General features: G+C 45.6%; 1 protein-coding gene across 8 annotated transcripts in view; it reads right to left on the minus strand.

Annotated features, from left to right (window-relative positions):
- The window catches only part of VANGL1 (VANGL planar cell polarity protein 1), a 61,783-nt gene continuing 42,598 nt past the window's right edge, over window positions 1-19,185 (minus strand). For 7 of the 8 annotated variants that reach the window (XM_083481838.1, XM_083481839.1, XM_083481835.1 and 4 more), the window contains 4 exons: window positions 17,265-17,398; window positions 14,016-14,148; window positions 9,601-9,835; window positions 1-6,846 (listed from right to left, as the gene is read on the minus strand). In XM_083481838.1, the coding sequence (XP_083337964.1) occupies window positions 6,586-6,846; window positions 9,601-9,835; window positions 14,016-14,148; window positions 17,265-17,398 (763 nt within the window). In that variant the 3' untranslated portion in view covers window positions 1-6,585. Of the gene's footprint in view, window positions 6,847-9,600; window positions 9,836-14,015; window positions 14,149-14,471; window positions 14,511-17,264; window positions 17,399-19,185 lie in introns of all 8 variants that reach the window. The other variant, XM_083481841.1, reaches the window with a different exon arrangement.

Raw genomic sequence — 19,185 nt, forward strand, 5'->3', positions numbered from 1 at the left:
TTAAAATTTCCAATTCCGGTTTATTTCAAATTAACTGTACAAATATGCAAAGTGTAAAAGGGTTTCAATTTTAAAAACAGCTATCAAGAACCAGTTTCATTGCAAACACTTGTTCATGTTTGACACACAGTACATTCAGTGTTACAGGCAATTAGGAATCCCACTTAATTTACTTCAATCCACAATTAGAAAACAAAAAAAAAGGGAAGAAGATCACACCATGTATATATTTGACATTAAAGTTACGTGTGCAGAGAAGCTGTCTTAAAAAAAATACCAGGGACAAATAGACTGTCATACTTAATACAATTTGTACAGAAAAAGGTTGTCAGGCTGAACAGTGCACAGTGATCAAGGGAGGGGAGTGTTCAGCAGAAAATACCTGCTCCCAATACACAATAATGCTGGATTAAATTAGGTAACAACAGGCACTGAGGAGAATTACAATACTTCACAGTTAGGTCTGTGTGAGCAGCAGACCAGAGCAGCCAAGTGAGTCAAGTGTGGTTTCCACATGTTTGTTGTCGTTGGGGAAAAGCTGGTGGCCTCACGTCAAAACATCTGGAGAAGCTGACATTGTCTGTCTCCCCCAAGGACTGGTCAGCATCAGCAAAGCGAGTTTTTGGTTGCCACAGCAGCCAGTGTGTTTGAGCATACTTTAAGAACCCCTGTATCTGACCCACATCTGATAATAGCTATTTTATGAACAACATGGATAGGCTTATGGCATGACATTATTCACACAGTAGTTGCTGCTTGGTAATTTGGTGTAATTTGTGAAATCGGTGACCGTGTGTTAACAGCTGCCAGTTAAGCAGCATATTAATGGAGTTGATCCCATCATTTCAAAGCCATTGTTTCTCATGCCATTAATGTAAATGATGAGCCTCAAAGAGGCTGGTGGTTGGGTGTGAAGTCTAGCTTCCATGAAAGGGAACTCATGGAGCCTTTTGTGACAGGGAAACCTGAAACCACCAAGGGACGTGCATGCAGTCACCTCAGGAAGATGCAGGGCATGTTCACATGGAGGTGTGTAAACTTCCACATGGGTTCTGCACCAATTTCTGTGATAGTGCTGTTTCCAAGAAGTGCCACTAACACAGCAGAAATCGCTGTGTTGGCATATACAGCACTCTGCGTGAAGGCACCGATTCACACAGATAATGTCTGCCACAAAACATTGCTTGACTGCTCGCCATCGCTCAAGATGACCATATTATTGGGATCCCAGTTGTGTGTGTTTGTCCTGGTCCCAATTTTGAGAATTATTAAGAATTCATATGGCTGTTTCGCTTAAGTTAATTTCCTATACATCTCTCTTCTGCAACAAGCACATGAATTGTTGATACTCCCCAACTTGTGAGATCCTGTGGCAAAGTAGATAGGGTTGCAGCCCCGAATACATGTGTGGTGTTTCTAAGTGGAAAGAAAGGACAGTGTAGGGAACTGCGGCAGGTGTGACGTAGAAATTAAGGAATAAATGTCAACACCATATGAAACAAAACCTTCCCCTCCTCCATGTCTCCCTCCAGTCTGTACATTCATTTTCCTGTCCAGGCAAACACCTTGTATGCCAAACGGACAGGATGCCCAAATCGTTTTGGGAATTCAGACTACAGTTCCCTGCTCAAAGTCAGTTTTCAGTGTCAGCTATATTTGGTTTTTCATAGGTGGGATGAGGGTGGTTACATTAATCTGTTCACACAAGAACTAACTCAGACAGAACATTTTTTTGTAACGGTTATGGAGTCAGTCACATAACCCTACAAAGCAACACATAGATCTGTGGGCTCACTGGCTATGCACACCTCCCCATAGATGCATGTAATTTCTACCACATGATCTCCCCACCCCCCAACATCCCCAATACCAAATCAGATACATGGTCAGAGAGGTCACCACAGCAGGTATAACGACAGCCACAGAAGGAAAACACTATCGGGGGCACAGCCCTAAGTTTTAACATATGAAAAGCAGCACAAGCAAATCACTGACAATGGACAGTGGTGTTCCCACACAGAAAAACAACCCATCACATTTGCTTTGTCAGCACGTATCAATGAAACAGGGATCCAGCCTTTGGGCAGTCTGTGCTATGCAGCAGAAAGCAAGTTGTCGGCTGCAAACTGACCAGCCGGTCTTAGGTAAGAAGGCACCCAAATCACAGTGGAAGCGAACAAGGGCCAATGTGGAATTACAGTTGCAGCATGGGAACTGCTTACGAGTGGTCAAGTCTTACGCAGCGCTTGTGAACGACTGCATCCACGCCCACGTCAAAGAAGTGAGTGGCAGGGCCACTTCCCATGGCAAGGTTGGCATCTCCCAAGGGAAGGTAGCATGCCACCCACCAGCCCACCAGGTTCCTGGATATAGAGTTGACTGGTTTAAGGAGGAACGTGACCACACCAAAGCTCACAGTGGTAACATTACATCAGCCCAGAGTCAAAAAGCCCCCAAAGCTTTACACAACATTGAAAAACATACCAGCTACACTTATGACCAAGAATTATTTTTAAAGAAAAGGATTTTTAAGTGAAACTGGAAGAGGAGTTTTCTATTCGCTCTAGCCCTCTGGGATTCAACTGCATGAAGTTCATATTCGTAAAAACTGCATGGTTTAAATGGACATCACAAAGCAGCAATATCATAAGTCTCCCTTCCAGAAAAGCTCTGTAATTTTACTGCTACTGTATTACTGTCGGTATGGCATATTTGATGTCTAAAACACACTTTTTTTTTTTACAAGGATCGATCACAACTTTGTTGCAACAATGTCCTTTTGGTGTTACAAACAAGGGATGGAGGCACCAAGAAAACGAGAGAGTGAAGTGGTTTGTCTAGTGAAACACACACTCAGCTCTGGCAGACGGAAAAAAGACAACAGGAGAGCCCCCAGCCACCCACATTCTTTCAAACTTTGCAGATCTCAAAAGAATGCAAAAGTAAATATACCCAGCAAATAAGGAGAGGTCTGTCCTCTCATCCAGGTTTAAGCAGCTAAGGTGTTAGAACAGGCAATAACTTTCAACTGAGCACATACTGGAGAGTTCCTTTCAACAACAAAAAAGTTAGAGCATTCTAAATCAGAGGGTGCAGATTAGAGCTAAAGGAAAACCCCAGTTCCAAAGCAATTAACGTTGCTTCTATTTGGTTCTTTCATACATTTTTTACATTTTACAAGCATTTGTCACCCAAGAGTACAAAAGAAGGTTAAGAATGTCAACATTTCCTGAGCAAATAACCTCCAAACTTTAGGGAACTGGAGAAGGGGGAAAATATAAGGTAACTAGTGCTTGAAATAAACTCCTCTGCAGCAAGCAAGCTACAGACCTCTTTGGCTCTGAATTCACACTCACGTGTCAATGTGACATTCCCTTCCAGTTAAGATGGTATCAGGCACACCACACCCCCCCAACCCTAAACAGTTTAATGGAATTCATTTTTAGGAAGTGGTCACCCAGCTTCAGCAGTTTCCATAAAATGGGTTTGTAGCAATGAAGACACCAGACAGGGCTGTCATTTCCTTCATTAAAAACCATTAGGTATGTTCCAATTTGAAGAGACAGAAAGCACTACCGCTCCTTAAACAAAAAACACACAAGCTGAACTGATTAGCATGGCACTCAGCTGAAGAAGTAGCAGAAGCATGAAATCAATCTTACTAAGAAGAAATCTCATTGGTGTTCCCCCTGCTGTTCCCACTCCCTTTGAATGACTTGGCTTCCTCATTTAACGTCTATCAAACACACATCCACAGCAGAAAGCTCTTTTTCAGCTTTGAGAAGGACAGGTGTCACAATGCATAGATGTCATTCATGGCTTGAAGCCCCAAACATGGAGTTCAAACCAAACTATTTAGCTATGGCTCCAAATTCAACTAAGGCCTTGAAGGTGTGATTAGGGCCTTGTTGGCTTGGGATATGTGTCTGTGCTTTCTACTCACACTCTCTTATTCTGCCTTGGCATGGGAAGTTTGGATCCTTTGCTATGTTTCAGCCAGCCAGGAAGTCCTCAGCTTGGAATACCACCTTCCGGCTCTGCTCAATTTAATGTGCCATCTAAGATGTTCAGATTTAGACCAAGAATTTACAGACCGATTCAAAAAGGCTTCTAAAAATTATATGCAATGTGTCACCGGCAATGTTTTTTACACAACTGTGCATGTTGGTAATACAAATCTGCCAGATTAAGAAAAGTGTGCGCTATTTGTACAGAGCATTAACAGAGACCAAAAAACCCCACAAATGGCAGTGTGGAGCAGTATAGATCAGTAAAACCGTACTGGAAACTTGTTTTAATAATTAAAGAAATGTTAAGAAATTAGTAGTTATCTACAGGTACTGTGAGGAAGAATCAAAGATTAATTGGCCGATTTGTTATTGCTAGATATAGTATTTTTACCAAAGTTTTAGAAAAAAACAGTCTGCTTCCTGATTTGAATGAAAAGTTGAGGAAAGTGTGGCAGGGAGCCTCAAATAATTAATTAACATATTGTAGGCATTGGTGGAATGGGAAAATACATTGAACTTGAGAGTGTGTATGCGTTTTTGAATAAGCAAGCAAGCATTGGCCTCATTTTCTTAATTATTGGAACACCTGAAGAAGACACATGCCAAGCAGTGTTAGCTACGGCTTACCATTATGAAGGATCTATCTGGAGTGAACAATCTGTGGTAGTATTATGTTTATGGGACTACTCCTTCTGTTAAGTGTTAGGTTTTATCTGATTATCTATTTGCATATCCTTAGAAAATAAGCTAAGATCAGAAGAAACCCTCCTCAAACAAGAGCAGATGCCAGCAAAACCTGGAAACTAGGATGGAGTAGTATCAACAGGACCACAATGGCCAAGGAAACATGTAGGGATCCACCAAAATGGAGCTGTGAAGTAACCAGAATGACAACCAAGTTGCCCCCCTCCCCTCCCCCTCCCCCGAGTTTCCCACACACTGGAGAGCCAGGGCTTGCCCTCTCCTACATGCAGAGTGACAGGGCTGGTGCCCAAACCAGTCACCTCCCACCCATTCTCCATGGCTGAGAACAGCACCTCCAGTGCAGGGGAAAAGACAGAAGAGTAGCAAATGCCTGGCCAAGTGGATGAAGGCTTGTGGGGTTTTCCACTTGCTTCAGGCAATGGAGATACTCAGAAACAGTAAGAAAACTGCTGCTTTGGAAAATGAAGTGAGAGGTTGGGGTATGGCTGAGGACTTACCAGGATAAAAGCATCAGTGGCAAGCGCAGCTGACTCCCACGGTCAGCTGAGTGAGGGGGGCTCCTGGAAACGTTCAGTGCAGCTTGGTTTCAAATGCCAAGTAACTGTCTGCATCTCAGAAAGTATTCCCTGCTCTGAAGCTAAGATTCCCCTCCCCTGTAGGCATGTGCTGGTAAAGAGACTTGAAATTCTCATTCTTCTCCGGGAGAATAGAAAACCCTTTTAAATAGGAAATACGCCCCTCCCCCACACAATCAAATTGGTCAGACTCCAGTAAACTCCACACTCTTCTCAAACATTCTGCAACTGCATAAATATATATAAGGGAGAGGGAGTAATGAACAAACCCTTGAAAGGTTAGAAAAATAGATTAAGAGAGATCTACACCCAAGGAAAGAAGAGGGGTGCTTAACCCAGTAGGGCAGGTGTATAGCTTTAGGAGGCTGAAAGGAATGAAAGCCATTATGACAAACCTATTTATGTACCAGACACACACCATTGGTCATTATTCAAACAGCTACAAAACAGGGTGCTGGTGGTGGGAAACTAACTTTGTCAGTCATTGGAAAGGTAGAGTTATGTAGATGCAATTCCCTTCAAAATACATAAATTGCCTTATTTCAGAAGCAGAATGTCCTTCCCACACCAGATAGTGCCCAACAGCAATAACTGAAAATCCCATTCACAGAAGCTCAGTTCTGGCATCCTAACAAACCATGGGAAGGAAGCTTGAACCATTTTAATACAATGCAGTGTCTGCATTGACAAATCACAATCGAAGGCATCTCTTCCCTTCCAGAAGCTGGGGCAGTAGATGCAACATGGGAATGAATTTATGGTACTGAATGCTGGAGAACTGAAAGCGAAGGCAAGTGGGCTGCTTCAAACCGTGAACTGCCTACCGTATGTTTGGAAGTTCAAACCACAGTTTTCAGTTCCGTAAACCATGGCTTTGTATAAGGTTTGAACTGAGCCAGAGATGACTGCCAAGAGCCAAGCAAGCTTATGAGAGTTTGTGAAAATCTGTTTGTTGAGGCATACAGAGGCAGTCTGGGGTGGAACAGAAGTACCACGTACACACCAGGAGATCTAAGGCAGGGTGGCAGGCAGAAGCAAACACTACATGGGCTTACAGGCCTCTGCAGTGCACATGAACCAATGAACATGCCCAACCCAATCCGTGAGCTCTTCAGATCTGTCAAAAGAGACCCTCCTCCACTCTCTTTCCAGATAAGTGTGGACGGTCCATCGTCTGTTGCTTTTCAATCTGAACAAAAATGAAGCAACACCCCCCCCAAAAAAACCCCACACACCTGAAAGCATGAAGTCAGAAATTACCTTCTCACCATCTACACATGTTTATGGCCTCTAAGCTAGACTGATGTTTCAGACTGCAAGCGAAGGGCAAACTTGTGACATTTGGGGTCTACAAACTCCTCTGAGAGTTTGATAAATGGAATTTTCTTCACATTAACAACAAGGCTGAAGTCCAAGCACTTGAGGACGAACACAATACCATCTCTTAATCCTTTTGTAACAGCTTCCTCACTAATCAGCGTCCAATGTTTGGAGACCCAACGATCTTTGTTGTACTGCAGGGTTGGGCCTGGACTGAGGTAACGTTCCAAAAAAGCCTAGAGAAAAGCAGTTGGGAAAAGAAAGAAGGGAAAATGAGGTCCAGTGTTGTCCAGCAACTTTTCAGCTCAAAAAATACAACTGCCAATTTAATTTGATTATACAGGACAATGTCCCTTGTAGTTTTGTCTAGTCCCCTTTCCAGGTCTCTATGTTATCTGTCATAAGCAAAGGAAGACTTCGGAGTTTTAGAGGAACTACAAAAGCAGTATCACTTAGGCCCAATGAAATGAGCTGCTCTGCCAACAGCGCAGGATCGAGGTCATTTTCTCCACACCAGATCCATGTGACCAGCAGCCCCTCACCCTTCCAACTCTGTACTGAAGGGCCCTATCCTTGACTAGCGGAACTCTGTTGAGCAAAAGCAAAGACAGCTGACAAAACACCGGCTGGGAAGCAAAGTGCTTTGGCTTACACACCTGGAAGAACAAGTTATGCTTTCAGGTGCTTGCTCGATACCACTTCCATTTTATTCAGTGCAAACACTGGGGTGTGGCAGAGAAACTCTGCCAGAAGCTTGTTGAGAACTCACTGCTGTGAAGAGCAGAGCCAATAAACTGTTCCCATGCACACAAAAACTCCTGGTAACTGTCATGGTTAGATCACTTAGCAGCTGGGTGGACAGACTCAAGACCGGAAGCTGAAGACTAGCCACTCCACTGTGAATGTAGAGCCCAAGGGCAAAACTATAAAGAGGACATTAATATCAGGGTTGCTATGTAGAACTTGTGGTTCTGTGTGCCCACAGAGACACCTGGAAATGCACCTGTCCATAATGGCAGCAGAATCTGGAGATTTCTAGGAGTGATAAGGCGTTTGCCCATGTGCAGATGACGCTCTGTAATGAGGCAAGGTGGAAGGCAGAAAACGCTGCAAGCAAGCAAAGGGAAATTTGTGACTGCACTGTTCACCTGTGCTTCAATCTTCCGTGCCATTTGCTCAATCTCTATAAGCCAGGGGGGCTGATAACCACTCACCTGTGAATATGAATCGTTCCCAGATGAGCTCCTACTCTCCCTCCTATGAAAAGAGAGGGAGCAGCCCCTCCCACGCTGCCCGCAGGGTTGTGTTCCAAAAGCCACCTGTGGACCTGTCTTATCTTCTCATCTGCCTTTTCAGAGGGCAGGCTGAGAGCAGCATCTTTAGCACCCAGTAGCACCCTTTCTTAAAATGGGAAGCATGGGGGTGATATTCAGGAGATATTCTGATGGCAGAATGAAGGAACCATCCCCGGAAATTGGGAGGGGGCACAAAAAAAGAGGAAGAGATAGCGTTCCACAGGAAGTTTCACAGCACAACCATGTTTTCTTCCCTCCTTTCCCAAAAACCAAAAGCTCCAGCAAACACCAACGCTATCTAGCATGTAGCCCTAGAGCAGTGTTTGAAATTAGCCAGACACCAGGCACAGTTTGACTATTGGCCACTTGCAACCTATCTCCACCATCTGGAGGTGCATGCCTGGGGGTCATTTAATCTTGACTTGTTTTCACACACCAATACCACATCCTGTGGAATTCTATCAGTTACATTCTATCTGCACAATCCGAATGAATTTCAAGAACCAAAATGCTTCTTCTGTGCAGCCTGAGCAGGAGCAGTGAACAACATTACAGTTAATTGTTGTAGCTTGTTTTCCCTTACTCCACTCCACTGCTCTGTTCACAGTTGTGAATCATGTTCTTACATTAAGAATGCTCCATGTCACCATTAAGAAAAAGACATAGGAATATGCCAGTATATATATGGACAGTCACTGGATAAAGTTCTCAAAGCTCTTAACCTAGCTCAAGGTAGGCATCTGAACGAGCCAAATGTTTAACTGACAATTAATCACAGTCAGTCCATCATTTGAAAAATAAGATTTTAGAGCCGTATTGCCCCAAAATGCCAACCAGACATTCAGTTTTGGCAACTGCAACCCTGGTTTATGAAGTGATTTGGCCCCTAGCTTATATCTCTGAGCTTCTACCACTGCCTTAGAGATGCTATACAAAGTTTGGGGCTTCCAAGTGAGAAAGCACCTCCTGACTCCTTCCGTATTCTTCATACAAAGAAAGGAGGAAGGCATCAGGAGGTGCTCTCTCACTTGGCAGAGAAACCTCCTGGAAGCAGCTTGAGGGGCTCTCTTGCAGCGAAGAAGGGCCAAGAGCAGAGGAACCCACACTTTGGACATTGTCTCTCTATGGAGCAGGAAGGCCTTCGCTTCAGGCTCAACACAAACCAGCTGAAAGGGGGACTGCCAGCAGGCAAAACAAGGACGGGCACAGCTTGGCACTGTGCAAGGCAGCAGACTCCTAATGTTTGCACCCCCCTTTGTGACTCCCTTCTTGTTCTCTAGAAACAAACCCAAGGGGGGGGGGAGTAGGGTATCAAGTGTGGGGATGTGGTCAGCAAAGGGAGAAGGGTGTTCCTAAGTGAGCAGAGCAAGGGATGGCCAATTATCCCGTAACCCTGAATTTCCAAGGCTGCTGTGATCCGCTGTTCCCATTCTTCCACACGCACACCCCAACACTGTTGTTTGCCTGCCTCCAAGGGGTTTACAAGGGGGGAATATAGGCAGCCAGTGGCATAAAATGAATAAATGAAGACTTTTGCACACAAAAAAGTAGAATTCAGCAACCCTGTCCCTACTGGGTGTCTACACACTTTCAAGCATATCCTTGCAATCTATGGCAACGGTTAGCAACGCGTAAAAGAAAGCTGAGATGCGCAGACGGCTGAATTCTGTGCCAATAGTGGCATTCCTGCGGTACCTTTGGTGTCATGTTGTTGGCAATGCAGAAGGCCAGATGTTGCAGGATGCTCTCCATGGTGTGGTAGTGCTGCTGCCTTGTAGTGCGGAGGTACTTCTGCAGCCCTCTTGCCATGGATGGGAAGATGGCTTGAGCTGCCTCGCGGGGATCCATCACGTCGCCCGGGGCTTTCGGCTGCTCCTCTGCCTGAAGGCGCTTAATGTGGGTGAAAGCTTCTTCAACTGCTACCACAAGCCTGCATGCCAAAGGACATGAACAGGGATTCACATTCAGGGTAAGCTGAACTAGAGCAACGTGGTCCAGCCTGCTTTGCATAATGTTCCCAAGATTATAGGGGCTGCCCATCCACAGCAGTACTTGCATCTGATGCTTATCTGTATGGACAGCTAACCTCATCCAAATGATATGAAAAGTGTATTTAATTGCACATAACATTCCAGCACGACACGAGTAGGGAGGTCCAAGCAGGGTGGCCAGGGCCTCTCTGTTGTTGTCCCAGCCAGGGACAATTGCATGCAAAAGTTGCGCATGCCCACTGATTCTGGCTGGCTGAAGCGCACCAAGCTCTGAACAGGTTCATGCTGCAACTTCCCCTTCGCCTGAAGCGTGAAGAGAGCAGACCCCTCGAAATGAGGGAGGGCGTGAGAGACTGCAGAGATGCCGAGTTTTGCTAGGCAAGAGAGGGAAACTGCTAAGCCGCACAGCAATCACGTCCCTGGGGTATCTGAGAAAAAGTGGCCTGTGAACACTTGAGGCCCCACCCTCCAGTCTCCATAATGGAGCTGTTTCCAGAGGAAGAACAGTGAAGGGGATGAAACTCCGTGCTGCCCACCAGGCAACGGCTTGTTCCACCTGCCTTGCCCACCCTCCTGCCCTGGGAGCCCTCAGAATGGAGTTGCTGCCATGGGCATTGGGCGTATGTGTCTTTCAATGAACTGCATGGAGTGGAAGGTTGTAAGTCATGCAGGTGGGGAAGTGTGTGTATGAAATCAACAGGGCCTTATTTATTTTTTGGTTGCTATTTTGTTAATGTTGTTTTATAGATTATGCAGTGAATCCTAAAATATAACTTTTGTTGTAATTGTGCTATTTAGCTTTTTTTTAAGTTGTTTTGTGAATAGCGTTTGTAATTGGTTAACTGATGATTTGTCCATTATCGTATATGATTTCTGTATTATTTGTGATGTTGTATTATGTTATTTGCTGCTTGTAAGCCAGTTTGCGATTCATGTGAATGAAAAATGGCATAGAAATATAATCAATCAATCTAGCTCTGTGCCATCTACTTCACACTGCCTGGTAGCAGCTGCCTAAGTTAAGAGAGAAATATCTTTCCCAGGACTGGGAAGCTGGGAACTGAATCTAGGACACGGACTCTGCCACTCTGGGCCTTTCCCTGTGGTGGTGGCGTGGCTGTGAGAGAGAGAAGAGGTCGAGTGCCAAGCATGGATACAACTGGGTTCTTTTCTCCACCTGCAAGAGTTCTAAGCCAAAATAGAGAATATTGTGGCTCTGTGATGAAAATTCCAGACTGATAATCGGGCAGCCCTGAAAACCCCCCGATCTCTTTAGGTCTGTGGTTTCCACAGCTGTTGCCTCCATTGGAGAAGACGGCAGCCAGGGTGGGATCCTTCCCTTGCCCTCCAGGCAGCTTGCTGAGTGACTATGTTCAGCGCTCTTAATCTGCAGGGCAGGAACCTTTGCTAACCACCCCCTGGTTTTGTGCAGCTGAGCAAACAAACTCCGGACAGTGCCTAGCAAATGCCAGGGAAGACCTGCAAGCACCCAGAGCAGCAAGGAAACTGGAGGAAGGAAGGACAGCAGAATTCAGAGGAAGCCTCTTAATCCTGTCCTCTTGTTCTTTGCAAAGACTTGCATGCATATATGATGCTAAATAAAGAAGCAGCTCATTTGTTTCTTTTTACACCTCATCATAGTTAGAGGTGAATAATTAATTTCCCATGCCTTTTCATTTTTTTTAAGTGAAGGAAATTGCATTAGAACAGAAGTGCAGGGTGGGGGGGGGGGGGTTTGACCCTTCTCAGGGGACAGCAGGGAATGCTCATAGCTCAGGGGCAGAGCATCTCATTTGCATGCCGAAGGTCCCATATTTGACCCCTGGCATCTCCAGGTGGGGCTGGGAATCCTGCCTGAATCCCTGGAGAGCTGTTGCTGCTCAGTGCCAACTGTACAGAGCTAGATGGTCCAACTCTGTATACAGTCGCTTCCTATGTCCTTATGCATTTTCCTGACTGAACTGCCTCCTTCTTATTGGCTATTGAGCTCCTTCCCTGTGTGCGGCCATCCTGATCCCTACCTACAGCTGCTTTGGAAATAGTTTAAACAGCACACAATCATCTCCCTCTCTCCTGGCTTGGCCTTCAGATCACAAAAAGGTCAACTGCAGTTCACATTTTTTTAAAGGGCCTTCATCCCAGCCACTTTTATTTCAGCAGGAAAGCAGTGGCACAGATACCCAATCAAGACCCTGTGCCAGCAGCTTCCTGCCCCACCCCCTGCTATCTGCAGTGCCAGCAGCTTCAAGCAGCAGCCCAGGGTGGGCATTCTGGGAAAGTGACCCAGGCTTCCTATTTAGATAGAGAGCATGACATTGGGTTAGGGACCGGGCCCAACTGCCTTCCCTTCAATACCACAGCAGAAGTGTTCTGCATGCTTTAAAAAGAACAAGGAGGTGTGATTAATGTCACATGTAGTTTGGCCATAAGAATCCCATTACTAAATTTCCTGTGAAAGAATGAAGCCAGGAGTAAATCTGGTCAGCCTGACAGGCAGTAAATATAGAAGACTCGGAGATGACCAGAAGCTCCACTCAGAGAGATTAAAAACAACAAAAAACAAGCAAGGGATCCCTTCAGGAAATCTCTACGTGTAATTCATCCGGTCTTTCCCATTGTTTGGCTGCTGCTTGAATCTGCCCCGCCTAAACACATAATTAAATATTGTTTACTGATGAATTCAAACTCTCCGGGAAGGTTTTTAATATATATACTGTATGCTTATTTGAAGCCAGCAAAATACTGAGCCACGAACTGAGCACACCGCTGGGCAGAAGGAACTTGTGGCTGTCTAGAGGGGGAGCTAGTTAATGGGTCTGAGAAGGAATGTCAGCTGCTGATAGTCAGTAAATGTTCAGCAGGATTTGGCACTGAAAACAGCACAGTGGTGGAGGACTGGGGCAAGCCCTTCTCCTCCCCTACGCAGAGGGCCTCCAGCATGAACTCTTGACACAAGTGTGCAGTCCCAATTCACACAATTAACTGAGGCCAGAGTTGGAAAAAGACTGTGGGGGGTGGCTTGCTACATACATGTTGTCAGTGTGGCAAAAGGGTGAGTTCTGCTTCATTATCCTCTGCAGGCAATATCTTTGTCGCCCGGCTGAGCATATAAACTGAGGCATAGACTAAAGACGGATCAAGACCTTCTCACTCTGTTACCTCCCTGGTTGCAATGATGTTCTATTTCCAAAAAGCAAGTGACTCAGCTCCATGACACCAGGCAGCCAAGAGAAGAGGATCCTCCCAATCCCAATTCTCCTTGGCACGAATGTGGAAGTTTAACGCTTTGGCACCAGTTTGAAGCACTAAAGGCCTCCTCTGTGAATGCCCTCCTGCTCTAGAATCTCCAACCTTTTCATTTCCCAGCCCCCCTTTTCTGTTTGCACAATGCACATGGTTAAATATATATTCTTGTGATAGAAAATAATTTCACCATCAGGTAGCTTCATTGTATGCATCTCAAGGCAGATCCTGCCTTTTAAAGAACAACCTGAGCTTGGCAATAGCTTCATTTCTGGAGCCCCAAGTTCCTTGTGGCGTTGTAGTATCCTGTGGTACTTGGACTCTGCGTTTTGGACTCTGCGTTTTGTGAGTGAATGTCGTGTATGCAGCAAAGACAGGTTGGTTATCACAAACAACTGAAGAACACTTAACGGTCTCCAACCGCTTTGTGCTCAAAGTGCTGTGAATGCATTACTGTGTTGTAAGCCTTATAAAAACCCATACAGTCGACCTCAGAAATCGAATGCCTTGCGAGTCAAACGTTTTGCCTCCCAAACGCTGCAAACCCAGAAGTGAGTGTTCCGGTCTGCAACATTCTTCAGAACCCCAAATCTGATGCAGCTTCCGAAGCTTCCTGCAGCCAATGGGAGTTGTGCCTTGGTTTCTGAACGTTTTGGAAGTCGAGCGGACTTCCAGAACGGATTCCGTTCGACTTCTGAGGTGCAACTGTAGTAGACTAGGGTAAGGTCTAAGAGAGACAGCCTGAGGCCATCTAGTTAGAGGCAGAGCTGACAGTTAAACATAGCTCCACTCTTTCAGCCAAGAGCTTTCACACAAGCTCTTAGCAAGGAAGAATTGTATCATCTCCCGTGGTTGGCCTGCAGATAAAATTCTTGCCTTGCTCGACGTTTTCGGACCCTGCGCTCGTGGTCTGCTTCTTCGTAATAGAGCTCATTGTGACTGGAGTCTCTGCGGTGCGCTGCAGCAGCTATCATGGCCCTGGACTGCCCCGCTGCACTGTTATCTGGCCCTTGAAAGAGAGCAGAAAGACTGAGAATTAAGAAAGAAAAGCCCGTCCGCTTGCCAACAACGGTGATAACCTAACACCACCTTTCATTTCCCCCTTATTCCTAAAAGGAAAAATACTTTCTGACCACAAATATTCCCTTGGGGTGCAGAAGTGCAGTAAAGGGATGTTTTTTCCCTGATGTACTGAAATGTAAACCGGGAAAGGGAACTTAAGATGTAACCTCCGTATAACCAACTTTTACAGAAAGATACAGCAGCAACACAGAACTGGAACTGGGTGAATACACTTAGACAGAGGACACAGACACCAAAGATGCTACTTACCATTTGCTAAATGCATTTTCAGTTTGGCCACAAGGGCAGCTGGAGCACATGGCAATTCAGCGACAAGAAAGAGGGAGTGTGAAAGGGGAAATGGGAGGGGGGGAGGGGAGAGATTCAAAAGGAAAAAACAAAGACAGAAAATAAGAACATCAAGTGACATGAGACGGACACAAAACAAAGCGAAGCAGTGCCAGACAAAATAAAATAAACTTCTCAAAACCGGTGAAAGATTTTTTAGGCAGAAACAGGCACAATAAAGCAAGATGGCGCCTACCAGACAAGCAGGACATGGGACGCTGCCCTAGCCCCCTGGGTTTTCTACTTGTCTGCTCCAACCTTCAATGGCTCTCCAATGACTATTCCAAGCCTTGGAATCCTTTTTCTTTTTAATGCCAGGGCCTGAACCCAAGATACTCTGTATGCAAGGAATGTGCTGTCCAGCTCTCTGGGGAGGGCTATGGTCCCTCCCCAAATGTGTCCAGGTCTCCCATCACATCTATAGTTTGGCTCTCATCCTAAATAGGGAAGGGGAGGGGGTTACAAGCTGTTTTTGTCCTGGGAGCTTTCACATCTCCCCATTGGGGGTGGGGGAGGTGATAGCAGGGACAGACCCCTTTTGAGAGCGATCTCTGGTTGGTATGCACCAATTAGTTTGGAAGCAAAATGGGCCCACCCCAAAATAAGATCATGTTTTCCATGTACTGAGAAGGCTCCCTGGCCATACAGAAGAAGCAAAGGCTTTTTGTGACAGTACTCAATGGTACAGAGTGCTGACACCTCTTCTTTTGCTGCCCGTGGCAGCCATTTTGTGCCGGCATCCACAGAATGTTTATCATTATATGAGCACCATCAACTCATTTTTAACAAAAAGAAGCAATTTCCAGAAGTACATAAAAAGTAGACATTCTGTAAACTAAAAGAACAGTATGCTTTTCAAAGGTCAAAATGGCCGTGTGAGTTTCCTTGACAAGCAAACTGCTGAGGGCAGAGATGTAAGAAATGAGCTCATCTCATTAATCTGGAGAAAGTACTTCTGGGCTCATACTGAGTGCCAAAGACAGGAACTGTTGTTTGCTCCTTGCATTTGCTTGGGGGTGGAGAGAGAAGCATGTTGCTTCCTAATCACAGCTAGGCAAGAGTCCTGGATTTGCCCAGTTTTTTATGGGACTGTCTCATTTTCACTCCAGAGAGAAGGGAGAGAGAGGTCAAAGCTGCGTTGGCTAACCGTTCAAGGACCCCACAGACCATGCATGCCAGCGGTGGGTGTGACCAGCACACACTCACCACCCATATGCACAGGCAGATGTCCACACATTCACTTCCAGGCAGCAGGCGCAGGGGATGAACAGACAGGAAGGCAAGAAGGCAGGCAGAGACATACATACACTCAGCAGAGTGGCGGGAGGACTGTGAACAGGCATGTACCCCATACACACATCACTGTGCTGGTCTTGGTGGAGGGCTTGAAACCACTTTGCTCAACAATGTCCCCTGCTGCTTGGCACACACACACAAAATAAAAAGAAGCCAAGTTGTTGCGGGCCTGGGGGGGGGCAGTAGAAATTACTGGAGTGTGTGTGAATATTGCCTATAGGCTAGTCAACACCTGGTTAAAAGGATCCCTTTTGCAAGCCTAGAAATGATGGCTATGATTGAGCTGGAAAATAAAAACAAAAAGCAAAATTAAGGCAAAAGAGGGGAATGGAAGATGGGCAAGTCTCCCAAGCTTGCTGGAGCACCCATAGTTCCCTGGTCTTGACACCTAGCACCCAAGAGTGAGGAAGTGAGAGCAGGGAATGGGGAAAGGCCCCCTTTCCCTGAGCACCGGCTGTTTCCACAACTGCTTGTTTGGAAAGGGAGAGGGGGTTTGGGGCCAGTGGCTGGTGGGACAAAAGCAAGGATTTCATCTCTGATTCAGATGTTGAGCTGAGCTGCTCACTGCTCTAAGGCAAGCTCCACATTCTTCAACAAGTCCAAGTGTGGAGAAGTTCACCAGCATCTTTAAGGGGAACGCGCATGCCTATAACCACATCTTGGAGCAGAAGTAGCTGATTTGGTGCCCTCCAGACATTGTTTGACTCAACCACCATCAGCGCCAGCCAGCGTGGCAAGTGGCCAAGGGCGATGGGAATTATTAGTCTAACAGCAACTGAAGGACTATGGCTTCCCCCAATCTGCCTTATGGTATCAAGGAAGTGAGTGTTAATGTTGAGACGGGGCAGGGAGAGAGAGAGAGAAATGTGTACCATGAAATTAAGTGCTCAGGTGACTCTGAGCTGTTTAACACTTTTTGGTCAAGGGTCCCCACCTGGAAACATTACATTTGGGCAAGGCGGAGAAATACAAGACCCTCATCATTCATTACTCATGTGATAGGAGCACCAGATGATTACTAGAGACTTTGCACGTCTCTGGGCATGCTGTCCAGTCTCAGCTACAGAGCTCTACGCCTTGGTGTGATATTTTGCAGGTAGAAGCCTATGTGTGAATAGCTCTTCCCTCCAGATAGTCATGCCAATGTGTGGACATCTATAGGCGGCACCAGGCAGTCTTTGGGGGGCTCAATTATCCTCAAGGAGGGGTAATGATGCTCTGTGTCCATCATCCAAAATCTATCTCTCAGCATGTGAAAAATAAGCTGAAAGCTTCAACCCTGGATCATAACAGAGGCAAGGGAGGGGCTGGGGTGGCAGCCTGCCTTTCTGCAGTCCAGGTCAAGGCAAGCAAAAGGGGGAAAGACATAGAGCAGCTTCCAAACATGTCCACCAATCAATTTGCCCTCTCTCAACCTACCATCGACATTGTAGACCTTCAGACCCGCCATGTGCTTCTCTGCACGTGCTTTGGAAGCTGTTAACAACAGGGGGTTGTAGACAGAAAAGTCTCTGTGGTAATTTTCCAGAACGACTAAAGCAGCACGCTGGATACTGGAAAGAGAAATGGGAAGATATATATATATCAAAAATGTAGTTAATGAAAACCACAATATATGAGAACAACTTCCATAGTCTCTCTGTTTTTTGGCAAGCACAAACCCAAGGAACGCCTTCATCTTAACCCTAACTCACATAAAGACTTTCTGTTGTTAGATTGCAATGCCCTTCATCCCTAGCCACTAGGACCTGCGGTCAGGGATGATGGGAGCAAACTCTGGGGACCCAAGGTTGGCGAAAGCTGCCTAGATCACCTCAGGTCTACTCATTATAGTGCCAGGAAAATAAAGCAGCTGTTTTTAACTTGTTTATGCATTGTGTCTGAAGAGCCACTATTGTGCCTTTTAATTTCTCACCACCAAACTGGTTCAGTGAAAGACTCAGCCTTTGTTTATTTCTATATTTCTTTTTTGTATGTGATGTATTAAAATGAAATAAAAATGTTTAAGAAGAAAGAAAGAAAGACTCAGCCTTCCAAGAACCATATTCCACCCCCCACCACCACGTAACTGCAATGCTGCTGAGTCTATGAGCAAGCGTTCCCATCTGCAATGCTTCTCATAAGCCTCCTCCAACACTGGTTTTTATCCAGCTTATTGTAATTAGAGGACAGGGCTGTGCTGTTGCCACTGTTTTAAAACTTTTAAGAAATTCTCTCCGTACGTTAGTGGGAGGGTTTGGGTGGGGCTGCAGTAGAAGGGGGAATTTTCTTTGTAACCCTTCCCCCTACACATAAGTACACTACAATTTCCCTGATCAAAAATTATGTGTTTCCCAGAGGAGCCACATATAGGTATCACGAATGATTTAGATCAGGAAAAGTGTTCAGGAGAAAGGTTAAACCAGGGGTCAGCAAACTTTTTCAGCAGGAGGCCAGTCCACTGTCCCTCAGACCTTGTGGGGGGCCGGACTATATTTTGGAAAAAGAATGAAATCCTATGCCCCACAAATAACCCAGAGGTGCATTTTAAATAAAATCACACATTCTACTCATGTAAAAACACGCTGATTCCCGGACCGTCTGCGGGCCGGACTGAGAAGGTGATTGGGCCGGATCCGGCCCCCGGGCCTTAGTTTGCCTACCCATGGGTTAAACCTTCCCTCTCCTAGCATCTCAACACCAACCTAATTTGGGGGCAGGGAGGGGGGTTACTTGCAGCTGTTTTAAGCTATAATTACTGAGAGATCAGGTAATAATAATTTTATTATTATTGGTGATCTTTCACCACCATCTACTTTGGCTCATAGTTCTCCCTTTTCCTTTATTTTAAAACTTCAGAGGCAAATCAAATCATTTGTTTATACAAGCATTGATAACAAAGCTTGGTAACACCATTTGCAACTTAATAAGTCCTGATATTTTTGTATTGGTTGCTTTTTATTTTTATTGCATTGATACATATATTATCTATTCTATATTAATTACTATGAGAGCTTCTCACTAATAAAACTATAAGGATATAATCATGCTGCAGTTTGCTTGGCCACAGACAGGTGATCCTGGATGATAAAATAATAGAATCCTAGAAGAGTAGAGTTGGAAGGGACCCACAGTGAGGGGAGCTGCTGGTGAGGAGAGGAGAGGGTCTCTGGAGGACGAACATGAAGGCACAGGTGAGGAGGGGAGGTGTGCAAAGCAAGCAAGCAAGTGGGTCAGGCAAGAAGTCTGGCTGAGGCAGAGCAATCTGAAGGCGGGAGAGGGTGGTGGGCGAGGCAAGGAGGAGGGGTCTGGAGGATGGAGAGGCGACTGTGCAGGCTACCCAGGCCAGCAGCCCAGGCAA

This window comes from Podarcis liolepis (genome assembly GCF_965112155.1).
Source record: "Podarcis liolepis genome assembly, chromosome: 17".
NCBI classification, from domain to species: domain Eukaryota; kingdom Metazoa; phylum Chordata; class Lepidosauria; order Squamata; family Lacertidae; genus Podarcis; species Podarcis liolepis.